At 27.9% G+C, this 20,283-nt stretch overlaps 3 protein-coding genes across 3 annotated transcripts in view; 1 reads left to right on the plus strand and 2 right to left on the minus strand.

Annotated features, from left to right (window-relative positions):
- LOC135121851 (calcium-transporting ATPase PAT1-like) overlaps positions 1-8,038 on the plus strand; it is a 24,771-nt gene extending 16,733 nt beyond the window's left edge. Inside the window, exons 14-32 of the mRNA XM_064046133.1 lie at positions 56-123; positions 964-1,043; positions 3,303-3,408; positions 4,867-4,945; positions 5,165-5,249; positions 5,392-5,493; positions 5,545-5,687; positions 5,740-5,858; positions 5,919-6,028; positions 6,081-6,257; positions 6,314-6,422; positions 6,472-6,549; positions 6,612-6,695; positions 6,751-6,858; positions 6,908-6,955; positions 7,168-7,209; positions 7,313-7,407; positions 7,544-7,597; positions 7,999-8,038. Of these exons, the coding sequence (XP_063902203.1) occupies positions 56-123; positions 964-1,043; positions 3,303-3,408; positions 4,867-4,945; positions 5,165-5,249; positions 5,392-5,493; positions 5,545-5,687; positions 5,740-5,858; positions 5,919-6,028; positions 6,081-6,257; positions 6,314-6,422; positions 6,472-6,549; positions 6,612-6,695; positions 6,751-6,858; positions 6,908-6,955; positions 7,168-7,209; positions 7,313-7,407; positions 7,544-7,594 (1,684 nt within the window). The 3' untranslated portion in view covers positions 7,595-7,597; positions 7,999-8,038. The remainder of the gene's footprint in view (positions 1-55; positions 124-963; positions 1,044-3,302; positions 3,409-4,866; positions 4,946-5,164; positions 5,250-5,391; positions 5,494-5,544; positions 5,688-5,739; positions 5,859-5,918; positions 6,029-6,080; positions 6,258-6,313; positions 6,423-6,471; positions 6,550-6,611; positions 6,696-6,750; positions 6,859-6,907; positions 6,956-7,167; positions 7,210-7,312; positions 7,408-7,543; positions 7,598-7,998) is intronic.
- LOC135121853 (RRP15-like protein) lies at positions 7,501-12,007 on the minus strand. The gene is made up of 8 exons (XM_064046134.1): positions 11,949-12,007; positions 11,811-11,898; positions 11,664-11,756; positions 11,523-11,601; positions 10,521-10,607; positions 9,222-9,286; positions 8,035-8,185; positions 7,501-7,691 (listed from the first exon to the last, which is right to left on the minus strand). The coding sequence occupies exons 1-8, from the start codon at positions 11,969-11,971 to the stop codon at positions 7,663-7,665; spliced, it is 615 nt and encodes a 204-aa protein (XP_063902204.1). The 5' UTR covers positions 11,972-12,007; the 3' UTR covers positions 7,501-7,662.
- A 3,955-nt stretch (positions 12,008-15,962) lies between these two features.
- Positions 15,963-20,160, minus strand: LOC135121854 (centromere protein F-like). The gene is made up of 7 exons (XM_064046135.1): positions 20,043-20,160; positions 19,888-19,983; positions 17,737-19,829; positions 17,557-17,678; positions 17,417-17,508; positions 16,411-17,360; positions 15,963-16,333 (listed from the first exon to the last, which is right to left on the minus strand). Exons 1-7 carry the CDS (start codon positions 20,103-20,105, stop codon positions 16,036-16,038), a joined length of 3,714 nt encoding a protein of 1,237 aa, XP_063902205.1. The 5' UTR covers positions 20,106-20,160; the 3' UTR covers positions 15,963-16,035.
- Positions 20,161-20,283: the final 123 nt, after the last annotated feature.

A 20,283-nucleotide genomic window follows, 5' to 3' on the forward strand; every position in this document is an offset into this window, starting at 1 on the left:
TTTCCTAGTTTTGTAGTTAAAAAAATTATTTTTTTTGTATATTCACTTTTTATAGTTTTCTCAAAGATCTTATAAATGAGAATATTTCTTGCAACTCTACTGTTTATCGCTTGGAAAAAGAAGGTTATTATTTTTTTATTTATTAATTATTATTAGATATTTATATTATTAAAGTTTTTCATTACTATTGATTTACTAAATTAAGTGTTTATAAAGTTATGAGCCACTAAAAAACAATAACTTTTTTGAACATATAAATTTCACCAATTAAACAAGAAAAAATAGAAATAATATTATCTTTATTAATTTAATTATATTTTCTTTAATATTTCATTCTGATTTATGGCAAAGAAATTATTATTTTTTTTTTATTTACTTAAGTGATAGCTTCTTAAAGTTATAAGCCACTTGAAAGTATAGATTACAACTTTTGTGCACATAAATTTTACCAATAAAAACAAGAATAAATAGCAAACAAATTTATTTTTAAATATTTAAATTTCCTTTTATAATAAATCTAATAATTATAATTTTTATACAAAGAAAATTAGATTTTTGTGTTATACTTTATTTATTATTATTGTTGTTTTAGAAATTAGACTTTTAATAAAACTGTTATTATTATAATTATAATATAAAACAAAAAAGTTTAGTTTTTTTATTATTTAACTTTTATAATTTATTATTTCACCAAACTTCTAAATATTAAAAGAAATTAATATATTGTCGATTTGTTATATTTTTTTTTTATATTTATATAAAGTTTCTTTTTAGTTAATATTTTTTGAAACTATTATTTTTATTTTCATAAATATTTGTGCGCAAATTTATTAATACTTTTCTGGGTTAATAATAGTTTAATGAAAAAGTAATAAATAGATTGTAAATACAAATTTACATAATACAATAAAAATCGCCTAAAGAATATTTTTGTTAATAATAATAAAAAATAATTTTTTTCAGGGAAAACCATCATTGCAGGCTCGCGAACAGAAACCGCGCTTGTAAATTTCTTAGCAGAACTCGATTATGACTTTGAAAAAGTTTTTTTTTTATTATTTATCGTAACAAGTAACGTCTTTTACTTTTTTTTATCATGTAAAAACGTTATTATTATTAAAAAGTTATTATGTAATTATTATATTCTTGAAAAGTTCAAACTCATTGTTTTTCTATATTTAATTTTTTTTTAATAGTTATTATATGAGTATTTATATCCTTTTTTATAAAAAACTTTTATTTCTGTATAAAAATTGTACTAATTACATTTATTTTAAAGTTCAAGTATTTTTATTATTATTAAAACTTTTGTCTTTATTAAGAGAAGTTAATAGTTTATAATATTTTTATATATTTTAATATGAAATTTTTATCGTGTTTAAATATTATATAGTTGTTTCTACTTATTTATAATTATTACAATTTTTAGTTAAATTTAATTTTAGAAAATAATATTTTTCTTAATATTATTCTCTCTCTTTAACTAATTTAATTATGTTTTTATTTACTCATGACTATTATACTTATTAAATAAATATTTTATATATTTTAAATTTTTAAAAAAATATATATTTATAATATAATTATTATCGACCTGATTTTTTTTATTTTACTATTTAATATATTTTTATATACTTATTGTTGTTATTTTACAAATTCTTTTGTATATTTTTAATTTATGGAAAGTTTTATTCTTATTACTTTTTATTATCATTTTTTTTTTATTTCTGATTTAATATTTTTTATTACTTTTGATTGTGCTTCTTATTATTAAGAAATATATATATATCCTTTATATATTTTATTTTAAGAAAAATTTTATTTTATATAATTTTTTTACTATTTAATATGTTATTATTTGCTTATTATTATTATTTCTCAAATATTTTTAGATTCATCTTATTTAAGGAAAATCATAAATTTCCAAACTTTTATTAAATATAGTTTTCGTTATTTTTAACAATATTTTTATCATAATTTTTATTATTAATATAATTATTTTTTTATTATAGTTTTATTTACTTATTATTATTTAAAAAATATATTTCTATATTTATTATGAAGCAGAATAACGTTTTTATTATAAATATATTTATTTCTTTATTTTTCTATTCTATATGTTTTATTTACTATTATTAATATTAAACTAATATTTTTATATTCCATATATTATAAGTAAAATTACACTTTTACTTAATTTCGGTTGTTAATAATATTATTTTATTATAAATATTTTTTTACTTGTTAATTTTTGTTTTATTTTTACTTTTTTTTACAAATAGAGTAATCTATATCTCTACTAATATTATATTATTATTTTGTTTCTTTTAAATATTTGTAATATTTTTTATTACTTTTTTATACTAAAATAAAAATATATATATTTTTCTTTTATTATTATTGTTTTATTATAATTCTCTTTTTTATATATAGATAATTTCTTAACACTTCATTTATTTTGCTTTTCATTATTATAAAAGTTATAATTTTTTTTAATATTTACAGTTTATTTCTTTTTTATTTATTAATTTTATATCTTTATAAGTATTTAAAATACTTTTTATTAATATTTTTTTATTTTTTTTTAAGTTTTAATATTTATTATTATTATTTATTTTTTCTATATATTATTAATTTTTTTTAATAATTTTAGTATTTTGTATTATTATAATTTTTATATTTTAGCATTTCTTCTTTTTCCTCCAATAAATAAAATATTTCACTTATACTTTTGTCAGTGTATTATTTTTTTTCTCTTAATTATTTACAATATTTTTTAATAACTTTTTTTATTTTTACTTTTTTATAATATATTTATAATTTTTTTTTTAATATTTACGGTTTAAATCTTTTATTCATATTATTTCTTTTTTTAAAGCTTATAATATTTATTATTATTGTAACTTTTATTATTTATTATTTAAAATTCGTTAATTTTATTATTACATTTTTACACTAAATAAATAATATTATTTTCACTTTTATAATTATTATTATTGTATAATTTTTATTACTATTAATTATATTTTTCTATAACTGTTATTTATTTTTAATTTTTATTATATGAAAATTAATATTTTTATTTCTTTTTAAAATATTTATAATTTTTTTTAATTTTCTATAAATTTTATAAATTTACTTTTATATTTATATATATAATTTATTTTACTTATTATATATTTTATATATTTATAATATTTTTTATTTTTTTAGATCTTATAATTTTATTACTACATTTTATTAATATAATAAAAAAATTATTTCACTATCATTATTCTTCTGTCTCTTATAAATATTTTTAGATTCGAGAAAAAACAGATATTCTCAACGTTTTTCCTTTTTCTTCAAAAGAAAAAAAAATGTTGACTATTATTCAAAGGCCACGTGGAAAAAGAATTTATATAAAAGGTAGAAAATTTTTTTGGGGTGCAGAAAAAAATAGTGATTCGAATAATTATATAAATATAATATATAATAAAGTTTATAAAAAATTCTTTAAAATGTTTACCAGTTTGTGTAAAAAAAAATAATTTTGTGCAAAAAATATTGTGATAAAACACTATAAATGACTTTTAGACGTTTTATTGGTTTATTTTTATATAAAAAATTAACAAAATAAAAGATAATTAAAAATTTTGTTGGTTGCAGGAAAAATAGTGAAAAGAAATAATAAAATAACTTTTAAATGCTTTTTAGTTATTATTTTTCATTTTAGTATATATGAAAACATATTTGTTGATTTCAGTAAATATGGTGAATAAAACTTTAATATTTATGTAAAAAAATTTAAGAAATTTTATAGTTTCTTCGTATAAGATATTAGTAAAATAAAATACTTTAGGTTGGTTGCAGTATAAATATAGTGACAAAAATTATAATAAAGTTAAAATATATATTGGAAAAGTTTAATAAAGAAGAGTTAAAATATTGAAAAGAATTTTGGCGAGTTGCATAAAAATAGTGAATTTTAGAAAAATTTAGTTAATTTAAAAGTTTATAATAATAATACAATATTTTGAAAAAAATTTTCTGTCGGATTCAGAAAAAATACTGAAAAAATTAATGACAGTCATTATAATTGTAATAATTATACTACTATAAAAAATAAAACGACTATTTAATAATAATAGTGTATGTTTTCTTTTATAAAGTTATTTACTAAGTATAATGAAAGACCCTTTTTCGCGACTGTTATTTAATAATGATACCTTTGGAAAAACAAATAAAAATGAAATACAAAAATATTTTAATGAATATTAAAATTTTTCTGAAACCTAAAAAATTGTAATGCTATAAATTTTTTTATTATAAAAAGTTACGAGTGTCTATTTATAATGAAGTATATCTAATATGAAGAAGTTGATTACCCAAAGATAAATAGAAATGTTATACGGGAAAAAAAATAATGGGACTTTATTAAAAGTATATAAAATACAAATAAGTTCATTATTTCAGGTAAATAATTTTTATTAACGGATAAAAAAAAGAAGTTCTTTATAAAATTTCTTATAGTAAATAATTTTATTCGATAATTATAAGCTTATTATAGTTATGGTGTTAAAAATTTTTTAATAAAAAAATTAAAAGTTTTTATTTTTTTAGTAATGTGTAATTAATAATTATAATAATAAGTAAATTAATAAAAATAAAATGAAAAGTTATTTTACTTTTTATTAACTCTCTATAATTGAATAAGTTCACCTATTATTTTTATTGGTTAAACTTTTTACACGATTATTATTAATCATAAAAATTCTTTAGTTGCTTAAATATTAATGGACAGATACCTTTTTAACAATCCAATAAAAAGCTTTATTTTTTCTATTCACTATCGTTAAGTCTATTCCCTGTACTGCACTATTATAGGTGCGTCGGAAATGGTTCTGAAGTCTTGTGAATCCGTTCTTACTCACGACGGAAAAAAAACGGATATTCCTCAAAAATGGTGAAATTATAATAATGAAAATATTATTTTTATATTAAAAGTTTCAAATTAGTGAAGTTATAGTGTATTTTTTCATAAATTTTTTAGTAACTAAAAAAATTTGTATTTAATAAAAAAAAGTTCATAATTTTTAAATAAATAAGATATTTATTTATTTGCTAAACATTTTTTATTCGTTATTTCTTTTGAGGGTTTTATATTTTAAACTTTTTTGTTCAGGTTTTATAATGAAATTGACCGCATGGCGAACGAGGCACTTCGCACCATCGGATTGGCCTACGCCGATGTGGATGAAAATTTTGATGTACTTCTTTTACTCATGGTTTATTTAGAGTATAACAAAAGTGGCGGCCCACGTGCTTTTGAAATGCACTGCCGTCAGGCGCGTGTTGTAACAATTTGTAATGCTGTTGACCACGTGCGTTGATTGTTCACCTCGCGAATAGGCCGAATTCGAGTATGCTGGCCCGTTTGTACTACTTGGCATTGTAGGTATTATGGACCCCGTCCGGCCGGAAGTGCCCCACGCTGTGCGCCAGTGCCAGCAGGTTCAATTTAATTTGCTCGTTTTTTAATGGATACTCCTTATAGCACGCTAGGCAGGCATAACTGTCCGATTGGTGACTGGAGACAACGCAATCACCGCCAGAGCGATCGCCCAGAGATGCGGTATCGACGACGGATTAGTCATGGAGGGACCGGACTTCGAAAAACTCAGCGAAGAAAGGCTTAAGGAAATTTGGTGCGAAAAGTCACGTGTCTCCTGGCCCAATTAATTGCTTATTGGTTACTAGCCCGAATTTGAGGGTCCTCTCCCGTTCCTCGCCCAACGACAAGCTTACTCTCGTGCGCGTTCTCAAGGAGTTGGGAGAAATCGTTGCTGTGACGGGCGATGGCGCCAACGACGGCCCTGGTAGACGCTTATTTTTGTGAGGGCGAGACCCGTGAGCGTTTCTCTAATGGCGCCTTGCAGCTTTAAGCCAGGCACACGTGGGATTCAGCATGGGCCTGACGGGTACGGAGATAGCCAAGCAGGCCTCTGCCATTGTTTTGTTGGACGACAACTTTAAGTCGATTGTCCAAGTAAGTTTTATAATTGGTCGTAGATGTTCTGTTTTGCTCAAGCAACCAATAGGCGTGTGTATGGGGTCGGAACGTCTTCGATTCGATCCGAAAGTTTCTGCAGTTCCAACTGACTGTCAACATTGTGGCTGTATCTCTGGCGTTTATTGGGTCTCTCAGCAGCGTGGAGGGCACCTCTCCCTTGAAGCCTGTCCAGCTGCTTTGGGTCAACCTCATCATGGACACCATGGTACCCCTTAAGCCATGTGGCCACTCCGGATAAATAGAGTGATTGGGGGTATTAAGGCCGCTCTTGCTCTGTCCACTGAGCCGCCATCCCCCGACCTTCTTCAACGACCGCCTAACGGCCTTAATGAACCACTCATCACTTCGCTTATGTGGAAGAATATCATCGGTTGGCTCTACGTAGGTCTTCGGTTAAACTATCTAACTCGGCCGGGCAGGGCAGGCAGCTTATCAGTTATTGGTCAATTTCTATGTTCTCTACTATGCACCAGCTGCGTTTGGGCTTGAGTATCTTGGTACAAAATAAAATTATATGGTATCATTTAATAATTTTGTGCGCTGATGGTCAACTTGGCAGGAAGAGAGCACCTGACTGTGTTTTTCAACGTGTTTGTCATGTGCCAGATTTTTAATGAAGTCAACTGCCGGAAGATCCATGGCGGTCCGCCTTTTATTACTATTATTGGGATTATTATTATTACTCCTTATTTTTATAGAAAAAAATATCTTTGAGAATATTTTTAAAAATACTGCTTTTGTTTCTGTTTTACTCTTTACAATGGTGGTTCAGTTTCTTTTTGTGGAATTTGGCGGCGAGTTTGCTGGTTAATTCATTATTATTATCCACTATAATTATTACTATTATTGTTATAGGCACAGTGCCCCTCTCGCTCTATTGGTGGCTTTATTCGATTGGTTTAGGTATACTTTTATATGGAATAATCCCAAATATCATTTTAAGTAGAATAAAAAAACCCCTAATAACTTGGCGCTATTAACTATAAATAGCCAAGTGGCTAAAACACGTGCTTTCGTACATATAAAATTTCAGTTGACTCAATAATCTTCTAATGAATAATAATTGTACAATAAAAATCAGTTGCTGATATAATTAATTATTTGATTCAATTAAGGCGCAATTGGGATCCCCATTAATTATCTTCTCAAAATAAAAGGTTGTTTATTAATATTTATAAGAAAAAGAGTTTTTTTTACTACTACTACTAATGATAATAATAATAATATAATATTAATAATACTAAAACTTTATATAAAAAGTAACAAAAAAAAAGTCGAGAGTAAGAACAGGATCAGCCGCAAAAATGAAAAGAGCCAAAATGAAGATCAAAGCAATTTTTGCTTTTTCTCACGGAGTTTATTATTATTATTAATATTATTACTAACACTATTATTATCATTATAGTAAAAAAGGATTCATATATATTTATTAATACTTTTATAGTATACTTGACATATTTATAAAATGATTTTCTTTATTTTTTTGTCAAGCGCTTCCATCAAAACGTCCGACGGGCCCACCACGAGCACAATAACTTATGATTCGTTACGTTGAAAATATTAAAAAATTGTTATCATTACTATTATTGTTATTATATTTAACGTAAAAGTTATGATCTGCTATCGGAATCAGAAGAATCTGTTGGTGTATAAGTAAATAACGTTTTAATAATAAAAACAAAAAGAAAAGTTTAAAAGTTGCAATGAAAATATGAAGTTACAAAAAAAGTTTTGTTCTTTTAAAATTTAAAGATCAGAATTAATAAATAATAAATAATTCAATAATGAATGTAATTATAAATTATAAAAAATAATAAATACAAATAATTAAAAATTATAAATTTAATAAGTTACTAAATGAAAATATCGAAAGGTAAAATCTATATAAATTTTGTTATTAATAAAAAAATTATAGAAGTAATTAATAATTAAAAAATTTAAAAAAGTATACAGAAGAAATAGATGCTAATAATATGGACTACCTTGAAGCAATTCGGGTTCTGATTCTTCCTTCTGATCCCAATTAAGCTTCGATTTTAACAAAAAATCCGCTTTTAGCCAATCCGCCTTATGTCCAGGACAGCTGTCTTCAGTTAGAAGAGTTTTTTGATTGGTTGTACTTTCAGAGTTTGGCTGAATATGAAATATGAAAGTTTGATTTATTAAAAACATTTTCTAAAATTTATAAATTTATACATTTAAATTAAATTTAAATTTTATTAAAAATAAAAAATTTTCAAAATATATTTACTGTCACTAAAAACTTCTTAATAATAATATTTCATTAAAAACTAAGTATAAAAAAAATAATACTTTTTTTTAAGATAATAATAATTAAAATTATGTTTTAAAAATTTTAAAAAAATCTAGATTAATAACTTTGCAAAGTTTAATAACTATTATACTTTTTTTGAAAAATAAAAAAAAAATAATATCTTAATTAAAAAGAATTAGCAGAATTCTTGATAAAAACTTTGCAAAGTATAATAGATAAAATACTTTGTTTAGAGATTTTAAAAAAAATAAAAAAAATACAATACTTTGTTTAAACTTTAAAAAAATAAAAGAAAATTAAATAATTTAAAAAAAAAAGGTAGCCAACTACTAGCAAAAAACTAGTAAGAAAATTTGTTGAGTATAATGAATAAGTACATTTTTAATAAAGATTAATTAGAAAAAAATAACATAATAGAATCTAAATTTTGAATTATTTTAATAAACTTTGTAGCAAAGTACTAACCAAAATCTAAATAAAGTTACTTTCAAAAACTTTTTAGCAAATTAATAATATCCAGATAAAAAAAACTTTTTAAGTATAATAAATACAATACTTCAAGAAAGATTCAAGAGAGCAAATTTAAATTTAAATTTTTTTTTAATTTAACTAAAAAAAAATTAAAAAAAAAAAACTAAATTATTTATTATTTATAAAAATCTTCGCAAATTACTAACAAAATTTAGAAGATACTTGGTCAAGTATAATTAAATGCACTACTTGGAAAGAGATTAAAATTACTTGAAAAGTTGTAGCAAAACATCGGCAGAGTATAATAATTATTTTGGAAAAAAAAAATCTTATTTAAATTTATTTTATAATGAACTAAAAAAATTAAAAATTAAAAATTATATTAAAAAAAACTTAAAAGGCTAAAATATATATAAAATTTACTTTGGCTAGTCTAAAGGTTTTCAAACTTTTTAAAAATTGATTCTTGTCCATTATTTTCTTGGTTACTTCGTAATTCATTATTATTAATTAATAAATATATAAAAATTAATAAGATTAACTAAAAAATAAAATGCACAAAAAATTTTTTTTATTAAATTAAATAATTATATAATAAAGTAACCTTTTAGCTAATAATAATTAATTGCGGTTAAAAATATTTATATGAAAGTTTTACTTTATTTTAATCCTTAAAATCCATTAAAAAAATAGTTAAAAATTAAATCTTCAAAAATTTAAAGTTCCAAATATTAATTTTCGCTAGATTTGTTTGAATACACAAAAAATAATCGTTAAAAAATTTACTTTGATATTAGAAATTTAAAATTCTTACATTTAATTTATAATATAAAATTTATATAGATAATAAAATTAAATCTTTACTCAAAATATTTCCAGTAAAAAAAATTTAAACCAAATTTACGTAAGGATCATTACTTTTAAGTACCATCTAATGAAACTTTTTATAATATATACAAGTTCAAAAGTTACATTTATTTGCAAAATAAAAAAATTATATAAAAATTCGAATTCTTTTCCAAAAAAAATAATAAATTTCCCACTTTCAAAAGTAAATAATCTTTCTAAATAATTAATGTTCAAAAAAATTGTTTACTTTTGAAAAAATCAAAATATTTTCCTTTAATAAATTATAAATTAATAGAAATATAAGTTATATACAAAAATTAAATAATTGAGGCCAAACTTAGAAATTTATAGTTTTTTTGTAATAAATTGCATATAATAATTAAAAAAAACATTATTCAACACGAAAAAGAAATTATTTCATTAAAATAAAATTATTTATGTTAACTGAATTATAAAGGCTTATAAATTTTGTAATAAGAGAATATAAAAATTTATAAATTTATATAAGTTATACAAAAACAATTATATAAATTTAGTATAACAAATTAATTCTGTAAATAAGGGGTTATATGTAAATCAATATAAACTTCACCACGACATATAAAAATAAGAAATTCTATAAAAATTATGTATATTTTCTAATATTTGGTTTATAACAATATCAAATAAAAATTTTGTTTAACAAATAAATTCCACAATAAATAATAGATGTATATGAAAATCGATATAAGTTTCACACCTAAAAGAATATATAAAAACCGGTTCAAAAAATATTGTGTATAGTAAATTCACACGGTTTATTAAATAATAGAAGCTAAAAATTAAAAATTAAAATTCATATTATAAAATTTATTATAAATTTATATTAGAAACCTTTTTTTTCTTCAAAGCCCGAAGCTTTTGAAAGAGCAACTTGCAAACTTTTTTGTTGTGTTCTTACAGCGTTAAACAAAGCAATTACTATAAAAAAAGTGATAAAGTACAGAAAATTAAAAAGTATAAAAATATTAAGAATTGCTCCTTGAAGATGTGATAAAATTATTATATATAAAACGTAGAAAAACTTAAATTTTAATAAAATTTAAACTATTGATAGCACTTTCAACTAAATTAAATTTTAAATTTATTTGCCATCACTTTTAAAAAAATTCAATTATCTCTTAAAAAAATTAAAATTCTATATAATTAAAAAATTAATTCGAAAAGCAAATCTTAAAAAATATTTAAAATTATAAAAAAATTTTATTTTTCTCTTACCATTAAAAACTAAAGTTATTTTCTTTATAAAACATTTTTTAATAAAGATATAATTGAAATTTTTTGATTATAAATTAAAAATATAAAATATTAGGGTATTCAAAGTGAGGCTAATTTTTATAATATTAAAGCTGACAAAAAAATTAGTTATATCTACTATATCAGTATTTTTTCTGCTCAATCCTTATAAAAAATCCACACTTAGTAAAGTTGGCAATATCTTTATTTTATTAAACAAAATTCTTATATAAAGTTCTATAACAAAAGATTTATTATACATTCCTCGCACAATGAAAATAATTTAATTTAAAATTTTTTTAAATTAAAAAGATTTTTTTATAATATTTAACCTGTAACTAATTAGAGCTAATAAAAAAATTAAATTGACTATAAAGAGTAAAAAAAATATGAGAAAGATTTGTTTTAGTCTTTTTTATAAAACGACGTTAAGTAAAATTTGGTAATAAAATAAAAATTTAAAACTATTTTTATAAAAAAAATTAAAAGTTTTTAAAAAAAGATTTACAAAATATACAAAAATATATATTTATATATACTATAATAATATAAAAGTTAATGAATAACAATAAAGCAATTTAAAAAAAAAGCAGCAACTACCTCCTTGCGTTGCAGTTTTCTGCAGTCCGCGATCAAAATCTTTTGTAACAACAGAAGGAAGTACGTAACCAGGATCATCCTCAAATTTTATTATCGTAAAATAATATCTAAAATATTCTTATAAAATAATTAAAATATAACTTTTTTTATTTTTTTAACGGCACAGACATTTTCCTCTTTTAAAGAATTATCAATTTTTCTCTCTGTGCCTCTCGATCTCGCCAAAATTGGTGACTATCGAAATGTTTTAAATTTTCCAAATATACTTAAAAAATATATATTAAAGACTTTTCTCTTTAAGCAAGGTTTCAATATTTTTGCCATAGCATCTGCTAGGCCTAAATTTTCCTCCTTAAATTCACATACTGCACTTGATCTGTATAATTTTATAAAAAAAGGAAAATAATAAAAAATGAGCATTTATACTTGGTTAAGCTTCCAGTCTCCATGTTAACAGTACTAATACAACTTTCTTATTCGTAAACTTTCTTACACTTACAATAATACTAAAACCCACGCAAACTCCTTTACAAAACTTAGAAAGAAAGCACGCGTATGGTTGCGGTCACGTGGGTCTCGCACATGCTATATTATTACTACTTTCTAACTTCATAGTTGACCATCGAAACTAAAGAATGAAAAAGGCGTAGTTTTGAGTTACGTGAGGCATGGCTCACTTAAAAATAACTAAATATAATAAATTTAAAAAAAAAAATTATAATAGTAAATACTTATAAAAGTAGCGTCTGGATAACGCCCTAGTGACATCTACGGGCCTTCACACCGAAAATCTATAGAGGGGTGCCGTCCTCAAGCTCTAAAATTTTATCAAATTATCAGTTTTAGATCTAAGAATAATATAGAAGTATTTAATCCTATTTTTCTTTTGGAAAACTTGTTAAACATTGGGGAATGCTAATAACTGTCTAGCGTTAAGATACAACCATAGTATCTTTATGAAAAAGTAAGGATAGGGTAAATGGCATACTTAACGTTAACAATTATCTTAATAACTGTAAAAGTAGTACTTCCTTGAGTGTTTTACACAATGAAAGGCTTTTAGAAGAAAAAGGAAGAGGCCTGACCATCTTAAAAAATACTTTTGGGCGGGCTCAAAAGGTGGTGTTACCGTCTTTTTCAATTGTAAATTAGTTCATTAAAGACGCCTTTTAAGAGTTATAATATGTGCATTGTATTTTAATAAATTAAATATTTATCAGATACTGATATACTTGGTGGGTTTTTCTAGCTCTTTCTGTCAAGGTTGACATGTAATTACATTAAAGTTATTATTTGCGAATACATACATAAAATTAAAATTTTGATGCTTTAACTCTTTCAGGTATACTAAATTTTGTTGAAATTGTCTTTTACCTTCTTGCACAGCTTTCCATAAATTGTGCAAGTCAAAATGTTTAGCCATCTTTGCGTCTTCTCGTTGATGGAAAGTGATTTGTCTCATGCTGAAGAGTAAGCAATTGCTTAATGCCACATTTAAGTAGCTGGTGCTCTTTTTTCGTCATATAGCCTCACAAAAGCATAGAGCTTCTAATTTATCTTGAGCAGTCTCTTTAAATCCAGGTAGCCAAATTTTAGCCTTATACGCTTTTTTTAGTCATTTAGTAAAAAGTACTTAGTAAACAGTCCTAGTAATTCCCAGCAATGGAGCCTCAAATGATCTGCCTATGATTAAAGAGATCCGCTAACCCTTTAAAAAAAAAGGATTTTTTCACTTAAGTTAACTTTGGACTATACGAGAGGAAGGCGTGGATTACTAAAACATCTATCATAGGATAACCCTAATCGCATTTTATAAAAAAGGATTGGAGACGCTCCAATCCTGACTGTGAAACTTTGCTCAGTCTGTAAATAATCTTGTTTAGGTCTTTGCTGCGATCTTACCTCGCTCAAGTTAAGTAGGAAGGTGTACGCGGATCAAGGAAAGCGTACTTAATGCCTCGACCGCTTAGCAGATGAACGTCCTCTAATACGGCTAGATCTATCACGTCTAGTGTTTGTTTTCGTTCTGTGTGTGGGTCATTGAGGTGGTCAGGGGTAGATTTGTTATTATTATTATTACCTGACATACTACAGTCAGGCCCTATATAAATAAGAGTCTAATATACAGCTTAAACTGCTTTAAGCGGACACGAATGCCCATCTGAAGGAGCTTGCGATATCTTGACTTCCCCCCGCAGTTTATACAATTTTTAATTTACACTGTTCCAAGCAGCGTGTTTACAGTAGGATGTTTTGCAGAGGATGACGGGCGAGTTAAGGTACAGCAGCGGAATCAAATCTGTTATAGTTGCGGATTGCCGGACAAACTAAGACATTTCAAGGCACATACGCTTTTGGAGTTTGAAGAAGTTATGGGATGGCGCGGGGGGGGGGGGGTTTACCCCATCAAAATAGTAATGGCCCTTTCCCTAAGACAGTACATCTAGTTGCTTAGTTCTTGTTAGGCGTCTGCTTTACATGTGCCATGCTCAACAACGTGAGATCCACACCTTTGTGGCGGACTATGTCAACCTCACATCTGTTTTTCAGCTCCTCCAATGGCATTTTACTTCAATAGTAGCAACTGACATAATGGTCTGGAAAGAGCAATTCTGATTATGTTGCTTCTCGCTCGTAGAGTGGATTAAGTGCAGCAATCTAGCGTCATCGGTATCCCAACTACTTGTTGGGGAACAGCAGGTAACTGCTATTGTTAGAATTATTAACGCTAAGTTTTTCCCCAATATGACCACGAAAGACAACCACGATGCCACCGGGGGGGTTTTCAACGGGCGTTAGATTGCTTTTTATACTAAAAGATTTATCCCTTGCATTCTCGAAAGTTCACAGTATGACATCAGTAGTACACTACGCAGAGATAACGAGGCTTAGATTTCAGTTTTAATTGCTCTTTCCCACACTTAACGCAGCGTAGAGGTACGAAGCGGTTTTGCGTGCTGAGCCAAGGCGCTGACGCGATAAAAAAGATGCTTTAATGTTTATTCGCAGAAACTACGACTAGGGTCAGCGGTTGCTTCGTGCGTTGATCGCGCTACTCGAAGAAATTGAAATTTCATATCATGGAGCGCCTCTTTAAGGACGACATAAAAAATCAGGATAAAGTCCTCAAAGGCTACCTTTAAAAGTTTGTCTTTTAGAAAATGGTAATATTACAGGCTTTAATATTTTAAACCAATGAAAATTTGATGCATTTCAGAAAAAAGATTTAATTCAATATCCAATAAACAATGATTTAACCTCCCCCTTTTAATTAAATGCTTTAAATTTTCATTGGTTTAAAGTCTTGTTTTTTTCACAGCGGTCGAGAGCGGTAGACAAATGACTTCCAACGTCACCAGGTACCACGAGTTTCAGCTTGCCTACATGAGAGGTGAAGGATGAAGCAAGTTTTTATTTCCTTTGCTTGCTTCTATAAGATTTATAGGCTTCAGTAGCTTTTTAAATCTTTATAAAGTTTCAATTTTACCTAGAGTTCAAATAAATTAATTTGGTATTCTATTATAATATATGTTATCTTCTTATCTCGTTCTAAGCTAGTACACCGAAGCTCTTAGTTTCAAACTAAGAGGGAAACATTAATAGTAAAATTTTTGATTATAGTTTTTTCTATTTCTAAATAGGCGCAGTGTTTACTAAGGTTTTTAAAATATTAATGAATGAAGTTTAGGTTAGGGATCGGATTGTGTCTAGAATTGCCTATCTTTATCAAATTTTATTCTACCTATGTCTTATTAAACAAAACTTTTTTTTATTAAAATCTAAAGCAACCCGTTTTCCCCTCCACGTTTAAGTATTTTAGTTGTAGGCAGATTACTTTTGTCTGCAAAATCTAAATAAAATAAAATTGCATTCCTTTAGTACAGCTTTCAACAGTTGCTACTTTTTTGGTCAAATAAATTTTGATTAGTACTTAGTAATTTGGAAAAAGTGTATGCTAGCGGAATTCTACTTCACAAAAACGAGGCCATATTTGTTCATTCAAAATAAATCCAATTTTGTGCAATCATTGTGATGACGTAAAGAAAGCCTCTTCTACTTGCAAAAAATATAAATATTTATCTTTTTTTAATTAACAAAACACTCTCCGATTTATTTTGGACAGTGATAAAGATGGCTTAAGCATGTGTATACAAAAACAGATAGCATAGTAATAATCGTACTCTAAAGTGTACTAGGTAGAAAAGAGAAAACCAAGTACTGCGAATTTTGATTAGAAAAAGTAATGAATATATTCCTAAGGTGTAGACCAAGCGTGTATTATGTCCTAAATAAATTTTATACTTAGAAAGTTTTGTCTTCAATTCTTAACACTTTGCCAGCTATAAAAACCAATTAAATAACAAATTAAAAGGTTAACTAATTATTTTCCCCTCTAAGTTGGGTATTCTTTACTGTTAATTCAGAAAGTAATAAATTACAACGATTTTTTAGCACTGGAACTTTTTCTGTTCTCCCTTCACTTACAAAGATGTTAGGCTTCATATTTATGTTTTCATTTCATAAGTTCTACAATTTTCTGCCGCAATTTGGAGACTTTTGCGGGGCGTCGAGCTTCTGGAAAACCAGAAGTTTTTTCAAGCATTTTTTTGAGTTGATTTGTCTCGCGCGAAGGGCACGAATTAATGTGTTTTGTAGATTCCGTGAGGGGATGTACGTAAGAAAGATAGTATAAAGGTTCTTTGGTTTTAGCAGAACTTTCTCGAAGAATTTTAGAAGTTTTTTCAAGTTTAACAGCAAAGACCACGGCCAGTGCCACTGCTTTAAAAGATATTTTGCTTCCCTTTGTAAATCTATAATATAGTAAGCATTAATAATCATGATTTTTCACAATCTTTTGTTAAGAATATAATAATAAAAAAAACAATACTGTTTAGTGGTTTCCAAAAAACCGAGTTTTTGTTTTGTGGCGTAATCGAGGGCACCCAAGAGGGCTTCCTGGTTGTGCTTAAGCGCAGCGATGCTCACGTGGTCTCGTTTAGCCTTTTCTTCGTATCGACTAAGCAGAGCGATATATTCCTGAGTTTTCTGTACAAATGTTGTTATTTGTTGAGTATTAGCGACTTCCATTTGTTCAATAATCTCTTCTGTTTCTTTTTTAATACGCGAAAGCTCTTTTTTGTGTTCATTTAGTTCCCTGCTTAATACCTCTTTTTCTTCTAACACCAGATTTAGTTGTTTTTGTTGTTTTTCTAAATGTTCTTTATATAAAGGAATATCAATAACATCTTGTTCTAAAAGGTTTTTATCCCTTTCTAACGAGGCAAGTTTTTCATTTAAACAAGTGTTATTCCAGTGGAGGTCGGAATTTTCTTTCCTCAGTTCTTCGAATTCATGCCGCAGACGGGCCTCTAGCATCTCTATCTGAGCGAGTTTCTCCTTGGTTTCGAGGGTATCCCTTTTGGATTCTATTAATTGGCATTTCAAAAATTCATATTCAGTACTAAGTCTTTTATATTCTTCGTTTAAAACTTCGCTTTCTCTTTTGAGTCCTTCCACTATTTTTTCGTACTCATCTTTCTGAGTCCGCAATTTTTCAAGTAAAAGCTCCTCTCCTTTATTACTATTATTAACTAAACGCTTAATCTCCTCTTTAAAAGTTTCTTCCTTTGTACTATACTCTTCCAACTTTAGGAGAAGCAGCTTCCTTTCGTCATGCCACTCAGCTGCCTCCTCCTTATATATGGCCTCTTCTTCCTTTAAATTGGAAAACTCTTTTTTACAGCGTTCCAAATCTCTTAAAAGATTATCATATTCAACTTTCGGCATTGTTTGTGAGTTGTTTTGCTTAGTCAACTCGTCAGTGCTTTTCATTTTTTCCTAGTTTAATATAATTTATGAGATAATCATCCCTTGTATAAGAAAACTATGGTAACCAATAAAAGTTCTTGCGTTTTGGCAACTTCTTCTTCAAGTTTCAATATATGGCTTTTAAGATCAACAATAGTTTTGTTAGCTCCTTCTTGCTCTAAGCCAAAAACTATTAGGTAAAAAAAAGAGGGAACAATAAACGCACCCTCAAGCATGACATTCTTTATATAAGCAATAGTTGCCTGAAGCTGATTCATCTCCTTTTTATGCTCATTTTCCTCGTTGGACGCCTCCTGAAGCACAGAAGATTTGTTTATTTTCCCTTCCCTAAGTCAAAGTAAAGCATATAACTAGGTGTTAATACTGCGAGAAGATCAGAGTATACGGGAAGGCTGTAGAGTCTAATGAATCGGGTAATACCGAATCACTACTTTTATATAGAGTCCACAGAAGAGCAACGGCTTCTCTCATAGGACGAGCGTCTTTCAGCTCTTCAATAATATTAGTCACGGCGGACATGCGAGCATCGTCCCGGGAGAGAGAAAGTTGCTCGGACTGGTCCAAGTCTATCAACTTGTTTAAATAAATTTCAGTTGAATTAAGATCCGAGCTGTCAAGTAGCGAATCAATTTGATGATACTGTCGGATGACTGCTTGCAATTCGTCAATGCGCTGGATGGCCTTTTGCAACTCAGACTGGCAGGAGTTGTATTTGTCTAGTGCTTCTTTTCTGGAAAGCAAGACAGTATCAAGCTCACTTGTAAGCTCTCGTACTCGGACTTTTTGAAGCTCGTAATCGTCCGGATCGAGAGACTCATACTTATTTTTAAGAGTTTGAAAAGCGAAATTGTGGGTCTCTCTTTGTTTATGGTGATAATGCAAAAGTTCACGTAAATCTTCAGATAGTCGATGGTACTTATCCAGCAGATCCCTTTGCTCTGCGTAAAGAGTTTCGTTTTCATCCTTCACGCATTCATAGGCGGATATCACGTGCTCGTAACGGGCCTTCAAATCATCACAGTCCACCCGTAGAACGGAATTTTGGTGATTCAAGTCTTCTATTTGACGAGTGAATGCGCCGCAAGAGTCGCAAGGACCAACCGCCGGGGTCCTAGACGGTTGGCTTAAGCGGAGTACAGCGCTATTGGCGACTTCTATTTCTGTCTGTATGGCGGTATTCTTCTCTCTTTCCTCGTTAAGTTGTTTTTTTAACGAGAGAACTTCTCTAGCCAAAAACTCTCGTTCACTCTGCAACTGCTGAACTTCTGCATCCCGCGTGTTCTTACTGGTCACCGCAAAAGTCGTCAGCTTTTCGTTCTGGCGAGTAATATCAGTCATATTGGCAATCATTTGGCTTTCGAGGGCTGCTTTCTCGTGCTCCAACTTTTTGGTTAAGTTAATAAAATGTTGATTTACTTGCATAAGCTTCTTGTTTTCCTCTCTAATAAAATCCAATTCTACGGCTGTACCCTTTCTTTCTTCAAGAATTTTGTCAAACTGCTCTGCGACCAACTTTTCTATTCCTGCAATCTTCTGTACTTTTTCCTCAATAGTCTTTTGCAAGGTTTGCTGGACTTCCAAGCCATGCAGAAATTCAAAGGCGTAATTATTGAGGTATTTTATAGCTGACTTTTGTTGAGCCGTTTTTTTATTAAGGCTGTTTTTTAGGTCAACAGAAACGTGAAGGACCTGTTGCAGGGTATATTCCGTACAACTATTGTCAAGTATCTGCGGAGCAAAATACCCTATCAGAGCTCGAAAATTATCGGCCTCAGCCACAGATCTCTCGTGTTGGGCTTTTAGTTCGCCTTTTATTTTTTGCAACTGCAGGCGCAAGTGAACTTCTTCTTGCAGTTGGCCTTCCTTAGAGGAAAGGGTCTCCTGGGCAGCTTCAAGATTCCTATAAAGCTCCTCAGCACGCCTGTTGGTCTCTAAAACGGAAGCCTCAAGCATGGCTTTTTGCTCGCGCATTTTTTTATTAACATGTGCGTTTCGAGCCAACTCTTTTTCAAGCTGTGCTACTTTCTGCTGCTGCTGGCCGGTAAGTCTTTCCAACTGTTCAACCTTTTCTGTGGCCGTTCTCCACTCCGTTTCCCTGCGCGCCAACGTTGTCTGGAGACACTCCAGCTCGCCTCGAAGGACAGCCAGCGCTTTCTCTTTTTCTAGCAATTCCTCTTCGAGAGACTTCTGCTCCTGATTTGCCCGCTCCAAAGACGTTTCTGAAGCAGAGAGCGACTGCTTAAGCAAGCGAATTTCGTTAACAAGTTGCACTTGTTTAGCCTCTAGGGGGACCCACGTAGTGTCTCTCTCGTGGTTAAGCATTTCGACTAGAACTTTAGCTTTTCCCATGCTTCTCTCAGTCTGCTTAAATTTTTCTTCTACAGATTCCAACTGCCGAATGAGCTCTGCGTTCTTTGCAGTCGTCTCTCTAAGTTGAGCTTGAAGGATAAACTTTTCATCATCAAGAATTTTAGTCGTCTTTGTGAAAAAAATTTAAAAATAAATTTGAAATTAATTTTATTAAAAAAAAGAGAACGTTATTCCACTGGTTCTTTTGTTGAAGCGCAACAAATCCAGGGAATTCTAATAAAAAATTTTCAATGCCAGCCACCAGTGAAGGAAGCTCTTCAGGCTGCACATAAAAATTTCAAGAAATGCAAATTACTTTGTCGACTTCAACTATTCAATAACCTGAACGAGAAGACGAGAAAGCGAATTCCGAATGCTTCTACATCGCTCAGTGATGTACTGCATTTGCCGTTCCTTTTGTTGTTCATAATGCTTTTGAATGTCGGCAATCTCAAGCTCGTAAGTCGTCTCTTTGTCTTTCACCAACTTTAAAAAAAGCCAGAGGAGAAGAATTTAATTTTATTGTAAAGAATTTAATCAAAAGGGAATTTTAATTAGAATTAATGAAATTCTCTAGATAAAA

This window comes from Zophobas morio, unplaced genomic scaffold (assembly GCF_036711695.1).
Source record: "Zophobas morio isolate AGI-343-1 ecotype UQ-CSIRO unplaced genomic scaffold, CSIRO_AGI_Zmor_V1 ptg000743l, whole genome shotgun sequence".
Taxonomy (NCBI): domain Eukaryota; kingdom Metazoa; phylum Arthropoda; class Insecta; order Coleoptera; family Tenebrionidae; genus Zophobas; species Zophobas morio.

Bases quoted from the DNA above. Each gene is read 5' to 3' on its own strand.
- LOC135121853 (XM_064046134.1), bottom strand. From the start codon at position 11,971: ATGGAGACTGGAAGCTTAACCAA. The intron at 9,287-10,520 runs GTTTCTAATATA...TGAATTACGAAG, and splicing joins GGGCTTTGAAGAAAAAAAAG to TAACCAAGAAAATAATGGAC. The intron at 8,186-9,221 runs GTAAATTTTATA...TTTCATATTCAG, and splicing joins AAACCTTTAGACTAGCCAAA to CCAAACTCTGAAAGTACAAC.
- LOC135121854 (XM_064046135.1), bottom strand. From the start codon at position 20,105: ATGCAGTACATCACTGAGCGATGTAGAAGCATTCGGAATTCGCTTTCT. The intron at 19,984-20,042 runs GTTATTGAATAG...TTTTATGTGCAG, and splicing joins TTTCTCGTCTTCTCGTTCAG to CCTGAAGAGCTTCCTTCACT. The intron at 17,679-17,736 runs GTATACTCTGAT...ACTTTGACTTAG, and splicing joins TTAGACTCTACAGCCTTCCC to GGAAGGGAAAATAAACAAAT.